The sequence below is a fragment of the Colias eurytheme genome, chromosome 6, assembly GCF_061535395.1.
Source record: "Colias eurytheme isolate Ceu_HAF_F1 chromosome 6, ilColEury1 Martin Lab GWU primary, whole genome shotgun sequence".
Lineage (NCBI taxonomy): Eukaryota > Metazoa > Arthropoda > Insecta > Lepidoptera > Pieridae > Colias > Colias eurytheme.
This window is the reverse complement of record NC_142985.1, coordinates 2,721,680-2,742,372: the sequence shown is the minus strand read 5'-3', so window position 1 is coordinate 2,742,372 and position 20,693 is coordinate 2,721,680. Positions and strand designations below refer to the sequence as shown.

The following is a 20,693-nucleotide window of genomic DNA, read 5'->3' as shown; positions in this document are numbered from 1 at the left end:
CAAGGCCTATTGTTTATTCTCAAGGCTTAAACAACATTGTTGGTTAGATTCATAATAAACTGTGGAGACACGATGATTGAAGATTACAACGTTGGGGACGTTTAAATTATAATTTGATGTTAATCATAAAGTAAGGGAATTAACAATTTTTTAATATTTCGTAAATTTACTGCGAAGTCGAGAAGGTAAATACCTATGTATTTGTGATTTTATATAAATTATTATCGTAAAATACGGTTGTAATGAACATTTATATGATATTTTAAAGGTAACTTCAGGATTTTTTTTATCGAGCAAAATTTTTCCAATCCTGTTTTGGAAATAGTCATCCCATCACACATACGTTCTGTAATATATATTAGAAATTTAAGAATAGCTCCTAGATATCTGTCCATTTTGCCGTTTTCACCAACTAAGGGCCCTTAATATTGACACTCTACAAACGTAACTTCGCTTGTAGAGTTTCCATATTAAAAAGGTTTGTACCTTTTACAAAATATTTTTAATGATTCTTACCTCGGCTAGCTATACATTAGCTATATTTAATATCTAATGCAATATAAATAAAAAAATTTAACCTTTGAAACAATGTAGAGTCATTTTTAAATTCGGTAGGTTTAAAAATGCCCTTCCACATAGCTGTTTGTTTACGTTCTACTCTTTTAAAGATAATGATATTAATTAAATAAATAAGTATAATAAAAGATAAAAAATTGTCCTAGATATTAAAAAACAAATAGATACGCAATTAGCTATTCTTGTTCATTGAGTAACAACTTTAGATTGGGATTATATTCCGACTAATGCTTTGATAAACCAGTTTTCAGATAGTAATAAAACTCGTGTCCTTTTTTATCTTTAGATTTTTCGATATCCAACAGAGATGTGACGCACAATTAGCATTCTTGTTTTAGAAATATATTAATTAATTTAAAGAGGACATAATCAAAACAAAATGGAGTTTTCATGTCAAAACATAGTTGTTTAATATTCACGGGTCAATTTCATTAAAAAGCCTGATTTAAATTAGGCCTCTAGGTTATTTTTTGTAAAGAAACAAAACCGCTTTTCTTTGGGATTTTGCGCTAGCAAGTTTTATCTAAACCTGTTACGCAAAGGAGAAAATACTGAAATACTTTGAGATGAGATAAGCGTGGAAATAGCGAGGCATAAAATTAATTTTCATGCGAGACTACTAAGTTGATATAAAATTGTAGAAACTAAACTAGTTATAATACACATAGTATTAAAAAAAAATTATTGAACTTATATATAAAATATTTTCATGTGCAACTGAATATGCCGGCAGCAAAAATAATAATACATAGGTATTAGATTTAAAATAAAACTATCATTAAATCGCCCTTGAACTTTTACTTAATATTTGGATAAAAAGAAATAAAATTAAATCTAAAAGAAACAAGGTCGTTTTAAGTTCTAACAATGCTGATGTCACCTTAGGTTGCCTTAGATACAAAAATATTTCGTTATTCTTGTTTTTCTGATAATTAAAAAAGCAATGCGATTTTTAAATATAGTATTTGATGAAGCTAACACACTTTTCAGTTTTCAGTTTTCATTTATGAAGCAAAGAGCAAAACAATTCTAACAATATTTTCCAACAATAAGTTAATACAATTTTAACAATATTTTTCAAATAATAAGTTTTAGAAATATCTCATTAATAAACTCGACATTTTTCTTTCACCTCATTAGCCCGACATTGCGAACAAATCAATTAAGCACCGATTAAATAATTGTTTTATAGTGAATACATTGAAAAGAGATTATTTAATAGAACACTATATGTAATTGGCTTTGAACACAGTATAAATACCATTTATTATCTGTAAGTTAGCTATTAGAAGCAATCACAGGGAACTGAATGGAGGTAGGAAATTTCAATATTTTTTCTCGTAACAACCTTGATACGTTAAACCTGTAGTGTATAATTAACATTATCATTCCTTAGACCTACGTTATCTCAATTTTAAACACGTTCATAATGTTCTTGGATAACTGGTTTTTTATTATAGGGATGAGGGATTTTTTACAATACCTGATTAACCAAGCATTTAGGTTTTCACTTCGGTATTCATTTTTAGATCGCTTTTGTTGTACCTATACTATAAACAAATTTATTATTATTTTGTTAAGTACCGACATAATATTTTATTTATAAAATGTAATAAAAAGCTAGCTGACCCGACGGACGCTGTACTGTCTTCGTGCAAACCATCAAACCCGTAAAGTCTAAATAGTCATTATCAGTTTAATGAGATTATCTTTTCATGAGGTTTTCTTTGATAAATCCTTATCCTGACAATAACGAACACATCAAAGTAAGAATTATCGAAATCGGTCCAGCCGTTCACACGTGATGCCGTGACCAAGGGAAATAGGGATTCAATTATATAATTCAATTTTATAATCATAAAATAATCATTCAATTATATAATCATATAGAGATTATTATTATAAAGCGTAAGGAAAGCTAACCTGTTTGGTAATTTCCAAATTATAAATAATTAAAATATAAATTAATTGCGTCAATAACTTTGTATAAATTTATACGGTTTCATCCGAATTCAAGGCGGCTTTTTTCCTAATCTCTAAATTTGTTAGAACTTAGAAGCTATTTAATAAAATTATAGGTAAATTTTCCGAAACCCAACAAAAGTGGATTGTAGCTTTTGCAATGTTCCAATGGCAGTTTACTTCAGAAGGTACTGTAGAATAGTTAAAAGGGCATGTTATTTTAATTGCAACTAAATATGTTAAAATAAATATTTTAGTTAGGTCTGTTTCCTAGAATACTTTACGTTTAATTTTTCTTCTCTGTTCTGAACTTACCGTAATGAAGATATTCAGACATCTGGAATGTAAAATCAATGCTGATTATTTATTATAGAACAGATAACCTTTAGATGAAAGTCATTGAGCTAATAAGGCTTACGAACTATCTCTAGAGCGAATTTTACCCAAAATTGATCAGGCGTTTTTCTAAGAAAAGTAGATAATTAGCAAAAGCTATTGATTCGCTATTAGAAACTTAAAGTAAAAACCTATTTCTAAAATGACTCATTCTATTCTAATAATATATTCTACATAAGCATTCTTCTGTAATTAAGTGCATAAAGAATAGATGCAGGCTTGCCTTACGCAATACTTGTCGTGCTCACAATAAACAGTATATATATTATACAAAAAAAGTAAACAGTATATATATATATATGTGGTACAGCTATTAGCTATTTTGAAGGATTTTTGTGATCGATATAAATCGGCTCAAATGCCTGGGATTGTCAGTGGTGCGTGCAAGTAATATGATAGAGGCGATCGAGTTACCGCGGTCACGTTGGTTTCACATCACCCCGTACTGTATCTATACAAGACATAACGTTAACAATATAAGCCCATAGTACTGATAGGCTACGCGTATTCGCTTTTCGCAAATGAACGAGGACAGTAAATTGACGTTTTCCAGTGGACTGTTTCATTTGAAAATCGGTGTTGTCAATCTGCAGAGATTGTTGGAGAGGGTGAGTTAAAAATTAGTAGTAGATAAATATCAAAATGCCGTAGTTTCAACTCATCTTGTAGAGTCACTTCACATAAAGAGAAAGGAAAATACTATGTTGACATTTCTATTTCTAGTGCATTGTGTTCTTTATAATCAATAAGATATTAATAGATGTAGTGCTTAAGGATGTAGTGTATTTAAATAGTTTAACGTGAACAGTAGAAGAAGCAGGTTGTATATGTAAACTGTATTCTCATTTGCGCGTCACTCGTCAGACATTCAATTCTATTTCTTGAATGATTATTATGTAGTTGATGAATTAGCTTTAGAATTTGATTCATTTACAATTGTTTTAATTGCATTAATTGTGCTAGAATAAATGAGTTCACGCGTCGCTATGATGTATCATATATGCGGATTATTCCCTCGTTAAATCAACTAATCTAAAAAAAATGTTATATTATTCGTGCTATATATAATACATAAGTACGTTAATTGGATTGTTTGTGGATCGTCACCGAAATGCGATAAAAGTGATTGACTTAAATAGCATTAAAATAGTATTAGCTGTTGCGGGGTCACACTATGGAACATGATATGAGATTAACTATTTATTTTATTATTTTAGTGTGTCTATTGGAGCATATCTACTTAGAGAAATTAACGTGTATAATCGTAACTTGTATGTTGACAGAATTTTAGAAATGCTATGTCATGCGTCGTAAATTATTAATCCTACAAAGATTTTAAAGATTACTTTTGTTAATATAAACATTTAGGACTATGATGACTCGACATAATAATCACAAGTTTGATTTACTCCCCGGTGGTTATTTACCACAAAAACTTCTTAAAATTATAATATAGAGATTTGATAGGAGAATAAAACTCTATACTAAATGAATGATTTGGATATGCATATTCCTTCAAAATTCTCAAGTGTTTTTAGTTTACAAACACATGTATTCCTTTAGTAGCATTAGGTAAACATAATTACTCAGTAAGGAGTGCAAATGACAAATACTCGACTCGTTATCATTGGCCGATAACACCACCCCACACTTTACTGTACTTAATAAATAGACGCTTAGTTGCTTGAACCAATAGTTGTTCATATACTTCGTTAGTGACACCTCGAAATTCGTTCTAGAACATTCGGGAATTGTTCTCTATTCAAATTGTTCTTTTTTAGTTTTTTCTTTTTTCTTTTTATGGCGCGTAAGATGCAAATTTCGTTTGACAGCTAAGAAGTGCTAGGTGCCATGTTAAATGACACAGAAGAAATTCTATATCGTTTGAAAGTTCAATTACATTGGTTGTACTTTTGTGTTTCTTGACGAACAGTTATAATATTATTTGTAATCGTGAATTATGTCGCCGAAGCAGAATCGGGGTGTAAGTTACATATTTTGTATTTTTTATTTGTGGTACAAGTTATCTTAAAACAAGGTTATAATATAGAATGGCAATAGTTTTCATACAGGCACTAATAAGGTTAGTTTATGGTGTAATATTATCTGCTATTTGTTGCGACATACCTACATTATATATGCCGGTTGTAGTTTCAAAACTTTCTCAACAAACCCATCAAATGATAAACACTCTATTTTGACTCTCCGTTTAGGTAAATATTTTGTTACACGTTTTTCAATTGTTTAAATTGCTTTGTCACTTTTATAAAGAGCAAGTAGAGAGAGGTTTTTTTAAACTTGAAATGCCTCATTAGGTACAATTTAAAAATGCTTAAATTAATTACATGAATTGGTTTTTTATAATTTATATTATGAAGATATAAAAGCCTTTCTAAAATAAGCTTAGTTGAATAAAAAAACATTTCAGAGACGAGATTCAGTGTCTAGCGATCATATTTTGTAATTTCTGATAGGCTTAGTAGTCCTGATAATAAATGAATTGGAATTTAGTAGTTTGATTTAATGATTGGAACGATCAGTTAATGACAATTATAAGAACAAATTACCTTACATTAGTTTAATGATTTTGTTGACATTAACGAATGAATAGATTAGTTGTATAGTTCACAACAATGAAACGTACCAAGTATTTCGAACTAACTTGACTTGGTAATTGGTATTTAGTTTTTTAATAGTGATTTGGATAACACTATTATTAATTACGGTTTATCGACATTCTACATGAAATATGTTGATACAACCATTATTATTGATATATTTTGACATAATCTATAAATGATATTGCAATTTAAGCTATAAATATATCTTAATAATTTAAATTATATAAAATATGGATTCTTTGGTATGCAGAACAAAGTGTCATATTGTAATAGTGTATAATTTGATAATAAACTAAACTATTATGTCAAAGTATTGTAGATACAAAATTAATAATGCACAATGTGATATTTGAAACTATTTTAATTTTTTAACATTTCATGAATGCATTTGAATTCTTGAGATGGTGATCATACAATAATTTAAATCTTTTATTCCTTATTTATGACAAGAAATAGTGATAAAATGTTCAAATATAAAGTTTATCTAAAATATCATCAGATGCTGTTTTTTTTTACAAATGATTTAATTCCGAGTCTAAAGTTAGATAATCGTGGGAAAGAATCGTGGAACAAATGTTTCTTTATTGTTTTATTATATGGACCTTTTATAGAAATAACTTTTTTATCGAGACTCTATTAAACTTCCTTTTTATTCATACGGTTTTTTATAAAAATAACTTTTTATGGAGACTATAAGTATTATGAAAATTTCATGTTATTTCTAAGTTTACGTAATTAATAGACTCCGTGATGGACCAATTATATGAAAAATGTCAAGCTAAATATGTATTTCAGTGAACCTACCTATGTTTATAAAATACCCATGTTTAGTAAAATGTTGTCTTCATAACGCTAAACACTATTTAGATCCGTTTTTTAAAGCTTAACCTATTAAGATAACATTATATCATTAATATAGATAATGTTTTTATATTAGTTTTTTAATTTTTACATCAATACTTTACTGTCTTCATTAAGAGATAAACAGGTCACAATGGGTCCCATCTTAATGAATTATTTTCTATTCATGAATATCCCAATTATAAGCCTGAATCGTCATTGTATCCCAATGTTAAAAGGAACATTAATTTTGTCAAACGATTATGTCAAAGGTCGTCACTAGGCGTTGGTCAAAATATAGCTTCGACATTTATTTATTGACATAATTTAACTTTAAAGTTTCATGAAAGGCGTATTACATTCAATGGATCGAATTGTTTTCATTTAATGCTCTGAAATGCATGTTTGTTCTATTTTGAATTACCAGGTAGGTAATTTATTATCTACGTGTGAGTAGGTACAATACCGGAATAAAATACTTTTCATAATAATCTGTCTATAGTGTTGTATTTTTAAACATATCGACAGAAGGTAGTTTCTCGTAGCTTTTTTGTTAAACTCAAACTCAAATATTTATTTATTTCTTCTACTCCTAGAAGCATTTTTGAATCGTTATAATAATTTCTTAACATTTACCACCGATTCGAGAAGCTGTACCTATGCAGAAGAACCGGCAAGAAACTCCATAAATTATAACTCTGTATCGATCGAAATGCCTGAAGAAATTAGGCGTAATTTAGGTAGAGCATACCTACAATTCTTTCCGTTATAAATACGGTATAGACTTTCGTGCCTCTTATAAATACAAGTGAATTAACCATTAGAATATAATTAGCTTGTTCACGCGAAATCAACGACTGCAACCGTGTTGAATATTCACACATTAATAACGTTTAGTTCCTTTGTTTTGTGTCCATCAATTTGTTTCAAATTACAATTGTATTTTTAATTATTTCACACATTTCTACGTTAAACATAGGTATACAGAGAGTGGACAATTTTGTACCTTTATATGAATAGAAAGACAATTAACTCCTTGTTTATGTAAGCCTGAACTTTAGACGATAATTAATCATAACATAATAAGTATAAAGTCGTGATTTCAAATAACGTTTTATAAGTTATAACTATAATCTCTCCCTTTTTAACAACGTTGCCGGCAGCAACGAAGCAAAAAACCATAAGATCATTATGGTAGTTGGTTTTCGTCTCGATAATCTAACTTTAAATATAGTGTTGGTTCACATCTTCGTTGGAATTAGGTTCTTAGAATATATAGATAAGATCAAAAATCGCTTGTACACATAAAAAATATTATTTTTCGGTAAAGCGTGGGAAAAGATCTGAATTATTTTTTAAACGTCTACAGCTGATAAGAACTGGTATTTTAATTCTGTCGTTCGAATCAAGAATGTTTAATTATTACCTTAACTTACATACTCTTTTTTTTTTTTTTTTTTTTAAGTGGGGAAATCTTGCCTAAGATACCCACGGCTCCCGGGGAAGGAGCCGTGGGTTATGTCGGATTCCTACCGACTAAAACCCCACCGTGTACCAACGCGCTGCTTTAGACGGGATGCGGGTACACATTCGCAATCTTCCGCATGTCCCGCCCAGCAGTTGCCCGTTTCCAGGCCCTCCGCCACTTGCCCGTTTCCAGGCCCTCCACCAAATGCCCACCCCGGGGCGGCGCAAGCTGTACACGAGCCCACGCCACCCGCTCGCCGATGATGGATTGTTCCCCGTTCCATCATCGGCGTTCCCCAAACCCTCGACCCCAGCGGCCAGCACCGACCGGCCGAAGGGCGCGTGCCGAAAGGTCCTCTGAAACGTGATTCACGCGTCGAAGGACCCTCCGGCGCACTTTTATAGAGGTTTCCCTCGCAGCCCCCACCTCACACCAGAGGTGGCGGCCCTCGGTCCGGCCCCACGGACCGGATTACGAGTTGGCAGACGGCTGTCGCAGGACAGCCGCCGCCCTACACCCAGGAGTCACCGCGTGTCACAAAAGTGACGCGTCGGGATCCCGCCCCCTGTTTTGTTGGTAGTTAGACTACCAACAAAAAACAACGCACGCGACCTCTGGCCGCCATCCACCGCCGCAAAGCGCAGCCCCCTGCCAGTCGGTCGGAACGAGACCCAAACGAGCCCCGATCGACCTTCCAACCCCATTTTGCCCAGCCAAGTTGCCAGGCCGCGACCACTAGCCGCCATACCTCGCCGTACCACAACGGCACCTGAGCCAATCCTGGCCCCCCGGAGGATCCTAGCCAGCTAGCCAGCCATAACTTACAGCCAGCTAGCCATAACTTACATACTCTCCAGTAACTTTTAGGTAAAAAAAAATCGTAAAAAAAGCATTTTATTTATTGAATACAACTACAACTGCTTTTACCTCATATTTATAAAGATGATTATTGGAAGCCTTTTTCAATCAATTTTTTCTTGTATTCTTATTAGGATTTTCAGATTTTGTATTTTTGTTTTTAATGGATTGTTTAGGTTAAGTTAGGTACGTTAGATGTTTATTATTCTAGATTTATTTTTTCAAGAAGGCCCGTATTCTTATCCTCAAACTTATCGCCATCAATCCTGTCTTTAGCCCTTTCCCTTTAAAAGCTGTCAACTAACTGCATGGGCGGTGGGTACTGGGTAGGTACCGCTATCCATCAGGTGATCTTGCTTACCGGTTCTAGTATAAACATTAATTTAGTTAAAAAAAAATAAAAAAGTCACTGAAGCTCAGGAAATTATTGTCATGTCACCGATTCTCGATAAGTGTACAAAGTTTGAATGAAATCTGTCCGTTTAAAATCGAGTCTACAGGAGTTGGAGTCGGAGCTAATAAAAGCGTGTTTAAAAATCTTACATATCCATACACTGGCTGCACTCCGCGGTTTCACCCGCGTGGCTCCGCTTCTGTTGGTCTTAGCGTGATGATATATAGCCTTCCTCGATAAATGGGCTATCCAACACCGAAAGAATTTTTAAAATCGGACCAGTAGATCTTGAGATTAGCGTGTTCAAACAAATAAACTCTTCAGCTTTATCATATTAATAGTATAGATTTCTCTTTGCAGCGTCTTGCAACATTAAGCACTAAGAGGTTTATATTACATACTAGGTTCTTTTCAATACAAAAACAAGCATACTTATCTATACATTTCTCGTTGCTGTTCCTTGCAACATTACACTGAAAATCTCTGCGTTATTTCCATACAAAGCCACGTTCATTTCATACAAAAACAATCATACTTATCTATCCATTCCTCCTTGCAGTCTCACGCCACATCCAGCGCTGAGAGGCGGGAACACCTATACAAGATCCTGGTGATCGGCGAACTGGGAACGGGGAAGACGTCCATCATCAAACGATATGTGCACCAGTTCTTTAGTCAGCACTACAGAGCGACTATTGGTGTTGATTTCGCCTTGAAAGTGCTGAATTGGGACGCGAACACTATTATACGCTTGCAGCTATGGGATATTGCAGGTAAATATTGTTCTATATGAGGTATTAGGTTATTATTCAATTCAGTTTTGAATGAACGAAGTGAAATAAGTTTTGAGATCTGTACTTTGTTCCCTCGCATCTGTAAATGGTTACATAATAAATAATATCTAATATATATTATAAAGGCGAAAGTTTGTATGGATGTTTGTAAGAGCGTATACGCACTATGCGGGTAGCCGTCCGGCTGACCGCAAGCACAATTATGTACGTAATATTCATTTCTATGCGCACTGTGCGGTCTGCGGTAGCCGCATCGCAGTGCGCATAGAAATGAATATTACGTACATAATTGTGCTTGCGGTCAGCCGGACGGCTACCCGCATAGTGCGTATACGCTCTTACTCTTAATCACGTAAAAACTACTGAACCGATTACAATGAAATTCAGCACACATATAGAGGGTAACTTGGATTAACACATAGGATAGGTTTTATCCCGGAAATCCCACGGGAACAGGAACTATGCGGGTTTTCCTTTGAAAACGCGGGCGAAGCCGCGAGCGGAAATCTAGTATTTCATATATTCGTAGGCCGTATTCCTATTTATACCCTATATGTGTAAATTTAAAATATTTTTTATTTCAAAGGAACAACATTGATATTTTTATAAGGGTGTTTACATAGGTTTAAATGGTCAAAAGAAGTTTCTAGTATCTTGAAAAAAGTAAAAAATTAAAAACGTTATCAAAAAGAAACATTTTAAATGTCAAAATCATACAGCTTTCAATTCAATTGATGTAAGACAAACGTATAATGTAAGAAAATAAAGGAATATTAATTTAAATATATTAAGAGTATCTTTTGCATATAAAATGGATGAAATGGAACTAGCATTTGCCTGGATGTTTATGTCCTTGATAATTATCTACTGCCTTCTATTTTTGGCCCTTGTTACTATGATTCCATATTAAAATTTATAAGGTATGTTTTGCTTTTATTATACAATAAACATAATATTAGTAGGTACAAAAAATAGTAGAATTTCTGTTCAGTTCTTGTGTAGAAAGTATTTTGGTTAAATATTTGATTCGATGTCCCCGAATTTCATTATTTTGTGCTGTTTAATCGATAGCTGGTAGTGGATTTTCTTAACAAACTGCTTTTCTTTTCCAACAAAAATGCGTAGTTTTTGTGAAAATCGAAAATGAAAATTATTTTTTTTAAGGTTATTTTTGTACTAAAAACGACACTTTTATACCATTGTCGTATTAAAACTTCTAGTAATCTCGCACACAGGCAATATTTTTAAATATAATGCCGTATTATTAATTTATTTATAACAATTTCTTAAATTATATTACCTGGAAAATGTAAGTTTGTATTTACCACGTATTTACGACATGCCATTATAGATAATAAATGTTATATGACGCGTTCACAATTGTAGATAATAAATATAATTCGAAAGTGATTTTTAAAATGAATTTGTCAAAAATAATTTTAAGGACAGCGCTAGTCGTCCGCTAAACGGATGAATAAAATAAATTAGTTGTCCGATTATCGGATGAATAAAATAATAATTCTTTAGAGAACTGCCGCACGTATTATAGGTTTTTTGTGGGGGGAGGAGAGGGGGGAGGAGGGCACACGTAGGTATTTGATTTTTTTGTGCGTCGACGGAGCCCCGCTTCGCGGGGCTCCTATTTCTGTGTAGTTTTTTTTTTAAGAAACCTAACCTAACCTAACCTAACGGCTAACCTAACCTAAACTTGATTTTTTTTTGCGCGTCGACGGAGCCCCGCTTCGCGGGGCTCCTGTTTCTGTGTAGTTTTTTTTTTAAGAAACCTAACCTAACCTAACCTAACGGCTAACCTAACCTAAACTTGATTTTTTTTGCGCGTCGACGGAGCCCCGCTTCGCGGGGCTCCTATTTCTGTGTAGTTTTTTTTTAAGAAACCTAACCTAACCTAACCTAAACCTAACCTAACGAATTGAGGGCGAATATCTCGGCCATTTTTGATTTTAGAGAAAAGTTGTTCCTATAAAACATGCTTATATTAGCGTAATCTTTACGATAAAACAATAATAAATAGGTGTTATAATGACACCAACTCCATCAAAAATTTTCTAAGTCCTGAGCCCCCTTTGCTTTAGTCCAACCCAACTAGCTTTAGTGTTAAAAGGTTATCTAGTAATCCGAATAATCGGACGATTAAATTATTTTATTCATCCGGTAATCGGACGACTAATTTATTTTATTCATCCGTTTAGCGGACGACTAGACACTTCGTAATTTTAATTTAGATAGCATTTGATAATAACAAAAATTTTACGATACATAAATAAAATACAAACAGGTTGTTTAAACCTACGTAGTTTTTTTTTGTTTGAGTGGGAATCGCCCTAAAGTCGCTTCTGGCACTCGCCGGCCGCTGCCGCGGCACGCTCGCTTCGCTCACTCGGCTCGTGCGGCAGTTCAACAGTTAACCTAACACGCTCGTCGCTTCGCTCCTCGCTACCTATTTGAATACTAAAAGTAAAAGTTAATCGATTTTTAAAACTGAAGCAAGTGAGCTATAAAAAAAACATTAAAAATTAAAATGTATCATTTATACTCTATGATAAGCTAGTATATTTGTATTGCTAATCTGTGATCTGCGTCATATTAACTAATCTGTGTTATCTGTGGCTTGTTGTGAATACAAAATATGGAACGATTTTTGGCTATACTAAATTGTTAAAATACTATTTTGACAAAATAAATTGTAATATGTAAATAAAGTAATAGGTACGTAAATATATTTAAAAATAATGCGTGTGAGTGTGATAATTAGACATTTTGATACTATAATGGCTTAAGATTTTACTTTAAGTTGCGTTTTTAGTACAAAAATAACCTTAAAAAATATCATTTTCAATTTCGATTTTCACAAGAACTACGCATTTTTGATGGAAAATAAAAGCAGTTTGTTAAGAAAATCCACTACCAGCTATCGATTAAACAGCACAAAATAATGAAATTCGGGGACATCGAATGTAATATGCAGCCAGTATTTTTAACCGGTTGTACCGTATTTCGTATAATTGGTCGATTAATGTTTTGACCGTTTTTAAAAAAAAGAGGAGGTTCTATGTTCGTATGTATTTTTAGGGTTCCGTACCTCAAAAGGAAAAAACGGAACCCTTATAGGATCACTTTGTTGTCCGTCTGTCCGTCCGTCCGTCCGTCCGTCCGTCCGTCCGTCCGTCCGTCCGTCTGTCAAGACCCTTTTTCTCAGGAACGCGTGGAGGTATGAAGCTGAAATTTATATCAATTACTCAGGTCTACTGTCCCTTGAAGCTGTGAAAAAATCAAACTTCTAAGCCAACGCAATCAAAAGATACAGCCGTTTATGCCGCAAATTTTCGACATTTGCAAGGGAATCAAAACCTACAGGGTGCTTCCCGTGAACTCAGAATCTTGAAATTTGGTACGAAGCAACGTCTTATAGCATAGATAAAGGAAAAATTACGAAAACCATAAATTGTACTTTGTAAACCTTGCAGGTTTGTACGGAACCCTCGGTGCGCGAGACCGACTCGCACTTGGCCGGTTTTTTTTTTCAATAAGTATTTTGAATGAATGCTTTAATATTTAATTCAGTTTATGTAACATTTTTTTAACTAGAAATTGTATACAATTTCTGTGGCAATGTGAAGCGCGCGTGCCTGCAATAATTTTAATATTTTTCCTTTTAATTTTATTCATATGTTTTTAGTTTACTATTTATATTTTCGTTCTGAAATTAATCGGTTATTTAAAAGTAAAAGTTGCACTTTAAATAATAAAAACACAGCTGGATATTGTTACATATCCGAATTAAATAATTCAATTTTATATATCCGGCATTGTTGTTATATCTAATTGGCTAACTGTAGGCGCTTTTCGCCTTCGTTTTCGCTTTCGTTTTTGTTTTTGTTGTAGTTTTTACAATAGTTTTCCATACATATTCAGGTATGACGTGATTGCGCGATTTAGCGGTTCCTGTACAACCTAAAAAAAAAGACAAGTGGAGTTACTTTCACATCAGCCAATTAAAGTAATTTATAATATAATATTTTATTACTACTTTTCTCACTTTGTATCGTGACGTGTCTATTAATTATCCACTAAAAACGTTTTTAATAAAAATATGTAATTAAAAAATAAATTGAGATATTTTAATGATTAATTAACTATACATATACAGTTTGTGTGCGTGTCTGTCTGCGATCCATCTTAATAACGTTTACATCATGCGTGTTTTCTTAATATTTTCTAAGTTAACTACACGCTATAAAAGTGGCGTAAAAACATTGCATCAAGAACTGAAGGAAAAAGTAGCGGCTAGTTTTTTGCTTTGGAAATTATAAATTATCCATTTGCAAAAGCAAATTGCGTTTTAAATGTATCATTTTCGTTGTCTTACTTTTATCGTTATTAATTTATGTAAATAAACAACGTTTTAATCAAATAATTTTAAAGAAATGCACACGGAGATAACAGTTTATTGACCTGTCATTTTCAAACATTTTTTTAAATCAGTATAAAGAAAGACCGAGTCTAAGATGTTTTTTAAGACGCCATACTTTCTATTCGGGTTTACACATTTATTTAGAAACCGAATGATCTACCTGAATTTAAAAGACAATAGAGTAACCTGTGTAAAAATATAAAGGGTGGATATAAATTTAGAGAGTTTGTGAAGGATATAAAAGTTTTTTATACCTCTCTAATAAAGGGTAACCGACGACAAGCAAAAAAGCGTCGCCTTGTAACAATGAATTGAAGATGTCCATAGAAAAGGGATACTTGTATTGGGTAAAGTTTATATCAGCAAATATACCGCGATTTCACACAAGAAATTTATAAGGAATATTACCGGTTCATCTATATTCACCATTTAATTATGTGCCTACTTGTATTAAATCATACATCATTATAACGAAGTGTGTTTCGACATAATGTTGATGGTAAACTAACCTTTATAAATAAATTGGATGTTCTTAGTAACTGCGAGAAATAAGACAAGCGCTTTGAAACTATCATTTTCTTGATTGATTTTATACGTGTTTTGTTATCAACTTATTTTAATTTATCTATTTATAAGGTATAAGTTTTTATTATGGAACCATTTACAGCTTGCGCTATTTTTATACCTAATTAATACTGTACATACTTTTATTGACTTTAATATGTATTCTATTCCCCGTAAACAACATAGACCAAGAGCATACTCAAAAAAAATGTGTCATGTCTTTTCTTTATATATGTATCTATCTTTAATTTGTTTTTAACTAACTATCATAAATGTTTTTGCTTACCATTATTTACTTTTTACCCGTACAGGCCAAGAGCGTTTCGGCAACATGACGCGGGTGTACTACAAGGAAGCGGTTGGCGCGTTCATAGTTTTCGACGTGTCGCGAGTGGCCACATTTGATGCGGTTGTCAAGTGGAAGAATGATCTTGATACTAAGGTGCAACTGCCCGATGGATCGCCGATACCGTGCATACTGTTGGCTAATAAGGTTAGTACATAATATGAACTTGGTGATTACTACCCGCTATTAGTCTGAGCCGGTAGGAGATCGACATTCACTGATCTGATAACCAGATGAGACATATTTTTTTTAACGTGATAACGTTTTTAAAATCGTTTTAGTTGGGTGACATGTTCAGAAACTTGTGTCACACCAAAACCTCACGAGCGCGATCGCAGGTATAACGAGAGAGAGACGGACCGATCTCCCGTCTCATCTCGAGCGCTGCCACCAATAAGACGTTATCACGTAAACATCTCGATCGTAAACCTACTTTACAAACAACCAATTTTTTTAAATATAATTTATGAACATGCATATGATCATTTGCCTGTCAAAAAGTACTCAAGTACTATTTTTTATTTTATGGTTGTTATATTTTATCTGCATACGAAAGTTAAAATAAATCAGTTCTGTGGGATTTCCCTGAAAATATAAATCTAAGAATCCTAAGATTCTAAAATCTTATCCAGATAATATCAGCAAATTAGACTAACTCACCAAGATATGTTATAAATTTTCTTCATCCTATAAAGTTGCAGTTGCGATGAAAAGATCCATCTGTTTTATTCAATGTTTTTCTTGTACTCAGTGTTTCGCTCGAATGATTGATGTTTGTTGATGTGAATTCCAATTGGTATTTTTCATTTAGGTTCATGTAATTGAAATATGTTACAGTCATTATAATTTTTTTGCCTTTATTGCGTGAAAAACGCGACTGTGGTCTGAGTATCCGATAGATAACTTTTACTAGATTTCACTGAAATGCAAAACTATAGATACCCATTAACTAACAAAGTACATGCAAATTATCGACTACCTATACGAGTAGAATGAATGATTGTTTGTTGATGCATTTCTCAGAAATCAGCAATTGCATCGTGACCTAAATTTCTACTCTGTATTAGGATCAAAATAATCTCATGAATATAGTTCTACAATCGTAATTAATATGGTTAAGGGCAAAAATGTAACGTTTAGATTTACGCAACAATTGTTACAACAATTAAAAAAATGCCCATAAAACTGAAACTTATCAAACTTATTTAGGCGTGTTGAGAGTAAAATTTCAAGGTCGCGTCATGGCAATAACCGTGACGTCCGGTTATATAAGACAAGATTATAAATGGTTTGTTTTACCTGTACTTTTTTTACCCCAGTGCGACCAGCAAAAGGAGGGTATTGTGAACTCGCCAGCGAAGATGGACGAGTATTGCCGGGAGAAGGGATTCGCTGGTTGGTTCGAAACGTCGGCGAAGGAAAACATCAACATTGAAGAGGCGGCCCGCTCATTAGTTAATAAGGTGAGAAAAAAAAGGATTTTTTTATTATTTTGACTATATTTTTTGTCTTAGGTTAAACGCAAATAGGGTACGAAATGTTCTCTTTATTGAGTAAGTAACTAAGATAGGGTGCGGGCAAAACGTTAAAGTTTTGGCCACAGACCACAGTTAACTAAGGTAATTTTTTGATATCAAATGATTAACGAAGGCTTACAGATTTAATTTAACACTTATATACCTGAAGAACAGTTTCTCGATACAAAAAAATGTGTGTGTCAATTCTAATGTACAAATTCTATGATCAAATATATGTACATTGTGATTGTTTTTTTTTTCTTTAAATTTGGCTAAATCATGGATATTTTATAGGAAAACCAGTATAACTTTAATAACAAAACTATACCGAAATTAGTCTTTAGTTTTTTTACTTAAATTGTAGTCAGATATTCGATCAATGCTAATACGATATTATTACCGTCAAATTGTTCAATCGATTCAAAGCTCAATATATTTATCCATTGTGTATGAACTAGACACATAAATTATGATTGACATGCAATGAACGTTCCATTGCTACGTGTAATTACGATGTACGTATTATAACGTCATTGTAATTGGATTCTTTAGTTCTTAGATATATTTTTCTGTGTTTACTTGCGTTTGTTTATTGTAATGAACCCTTAGTTTGCAAAACGTATTGTTTTTGGTGGAATTTTTTCTTAACTCTTTTTATTTTAAACGTCACAGAGGGCTTTGTTTTCCAGAATCGAATTTGTCATAATTTTTTTGGCACAACCTAGAAAGCGTAAAAACAAAAAATGAAAATGATAAAGCTCCGAATTTATGCGCCAAATTATGCTTTCAAATATTTTCACTTAGTATTCACTAAAGCGTTAATTTTATTCTTGAATCATTTTATTCACTTTTTACTTTCAAATTTCATCTTCAGTAAATCATCGTTTATTTAATTGGTTAACGACCTACTTCAAACAAACCACTTTTACCTCTTAATAGGAATTTAATTCAATCCGCCATCAATTCACTTCTACAAAAGAATATTCAAATTTAATATCTTCATAACACGTCTCATCAAATTATTTATATCCAATTCATATAGCAGTTGCTAAGAACACGTTAAAATATAAAATATATACACAAATTCCTTACTATAAAATTAATTTAAACGCTGTTTATGACCTTGTGAAGTATAATTTGAAATTTACATATTTATAAAAGCATGGTGTATTATTTCACAATGTTGTGTAATGCCATTAGAGAATGAAACAAACGAGTGGCCGTAGCTAGTTAAGGTGTAAGAAACGATAAAAAACAGTCCGGTTTTGGTATCCAGACGATTTTGTAGTTTAAGAGCTGGGTAGAGATTTATTATCAAAAATGTTTTTTCTTTCACTTTTATGACACTAAGTTATTTTTGTTTATTTGGGACTTTGTTTGGTATTTTGGGATGTATGTGTAAACATAATTTTTATGCAAAACCTATAGCATTTAATGCCGAAGAAAATGTTTAACTTGATAATATTATACAAGTATAAACTAGACCACAATAAGCTTTTCTTAAGTTTTACAAATCACTACAATATTATGTTTTCCACCATTTATTCCCTAATATTAGTTATAATATTTTTAAATGTCATCTCTTAAGCTATAACGCGAGGGGCCATGGATATTAAGCTCGCTTGAATAATTTATGAAGCTGTCAGTTTTTTATTTCAAACATATAAGAAAAAGCTTTTAATTCCATCGGCTTATCTAATGTCTATCTTACCAAAACCGTCATAGAATACTCCCACATTGGTGGATTACAAAAAATGTTTTTAGATACCATCATTCGTTGACTAATTGATTTCTTCAAGCGGTTAATGTGATAAAAAGTACCTTTGGTAAGAAATAATTATGTATTCAGTACCTATTATTCAAGAAAAGGTTACATCGTCACGCTAGAGAAGATTAACATATTCGTGTAGTTATATTTTATCATAGAAGTCGGTCATGGTATTAGCATTGAACTTCTATAGATAAATACCACTGTATTTCAGTACCTAGGTACTATTGAGGATATTAAAAAATGGAAAATCCAAAAGTGCACGCCTCATAATTTTTTTAAATAAATATTTATTAATTATTATTTTTGTTTATTTAATAACAATTAAACCACATCGAATCAGACCCTGAAAAATGAAAGGGTTCTATTCCTGAGCATACTCAAGCGTAAGAGAAAAAAAAAGACTCGATTAGTAAAGTATTTCGGTCGCTATCGTGTTAACAAGAAAAAAGATCCGCACATACAGACACACGGACGTCCAAGACAGAACTTTTTTAAACTGTGTTTTAACTAGTTTAAATAACAAAAATGACATCAAAAATATCATGAACGTTAAAAATAGTGTTTTTTCTTAATATGTGTGTGTATGTATTATCTTACAAGTGCAATGTATGATACATAAAGACATTTTAAGTTTGAAAAATCAGATGTTTTGCGCGAAGTGACAGTAGTACCCACCTCAACGCTTCGCTTATGAGGCGTGCAATACGCTCACTTTTGTTCATGTGCCCATTACATCCTCATGAAACTGTATTTTAATTAAATTAAGTTTTTTTATGCATCATTCTACGATTGAAATGATTTGACGTGTGACGTGATTAGATTATTATCTATATTTTAATTCATATTTATATACGTATTTAGTCGTTGAAACATAATTTCATGATTGTGATTCTATGAATTTATATCCTAACCTAGTACATTTCTATTCCAGATACTCCTCAACGACAAACTGCTGCAGAACAACGACAAAGATGGCGAACGATTCGCGCTCGACCACAAGATTGCAAATGGCGAAAACACGCGGGACAGCGGCCCCAGCAAGTCGTGTGCCTGCTGACCGCTTTGAACAACTGCACTGAATCACAGTAAAGCCACAGTAAACAGACGCGAACAGTAGGGAAACTTCCTATAAAACGTTGGAAACTCCTCACTCAAACACATACGACGACGAGACTCCAAAGGGTATTACTTCTAAGCATTTGCCCGCTTAAGAGTCTTGTCGATGCGTATGTGTTTTGTGAGTGAGCCGTTCCGATCGTTTTTTTTGGGAGATACGCTACTGTTCGTATCTGTTTACTGTGGTATAATTCTATAATACATACTGTGACTGAACGAACCTCGCTTTAATATGAACAATTTTTTATTCAGCCTCTAGTACAATGACGATTTTGCTAGCTGTTTTCGATCTTTAGCAAAACGTCATTGCACTAGCGCGATAGAATTTATACCTTATTTTAATAACTTCGCAGAACTATATAAACATTTTTATTACTAAGTTTTGTTTGGACAGTGTTAAGGCATTGTGTCTAAGATTGACGCTGATCACCCCACCTGTATTTGTAAATGTGAAATGTCATTGCTTTTACTCTTGCACATTTTAATACCACTTGTGAACAAATTTTGACGTGTTTAATGTTTATACTATTTCGTTTGTATATAATGACGACTTGTACAATAACTGTGGCCTTAGGTTTGTACTGTTGATAGATACACATACTCTGGGGATGTTTAGTGTAATGTTTTCGCAAATCTGATTATGTTTAATAATTATATAAACCATGTTTGAGCGAAGATATTGTTTGAGTAAATTAATAAATTATTTATCCGAATTAATGTTTAGATGTTTATATTATAAAATGTTTCAAGTGCCTCTATACATCGAATTTAAATTAAAATACGATTTTTAATATACGATTCTTATATCCAATATTTTGGACATTTCTCGAACAGCGGAATGTATTCGCGAAGCGAAGACAACATCTTTTTTATTTTCTTGGACTATTTTCAAAAACTCGTGCCATGTTCGGCTAAAGTCATAATTAGTTATGTTATTAATACAATAGAGTATAGATTGAGTTAATATTGTAATAAGTATTACTTATTGTACGTGAGCGTGTGGATTTATTACAGAATAAATTGTTTTAGAAAAATGAA

At 32.6% G+C, this 20,693-nt stretch overlaps 1 protein-coding gene across 6 annotated transcripts in view; it reads left to right on the top strand.

The window, feature by feature from the left end:
- Rab32 (RAS oncogene family member Rab32) overlaps nucleotides 1-20,693 on the top strand; it is a 35,120-nt gene extending 14,427 nt beyond the window's left edge. For 5 of the 6 annotated variants that reach the window (XM_090102509.1, XM_090102506.1, XM_090102507.1 and 2 more), the window contains exons 2-5: nucleotides 9,675-9,888; nucleotides 15,217-15,398; nucleotides 16,571-16,714; nucleotides 19,471-20,693. In XM_090102509.1, the coding sequence (XP_089958635.1) occupies nucleotides 9,675-9,888; nucleotides 15,217-15,398; nucleotides 16,571-16,714; nucleotides 19,471-19,596 (666 nt within the window). In that variant the 3' untranslated portion in view covers nucleotides 19,597-20,693. Of the gene's footprint in view, nucleotides 1-4,657; nucleotides 4,919-9,674; nucleotides 9,889-15,216; nucleotides 15,399-16,570; nucleotides 16,715-19,470 lie in introns of those variants that run through there. The other variant, XM_090102510.1, reaches the window with a different exon arrangement.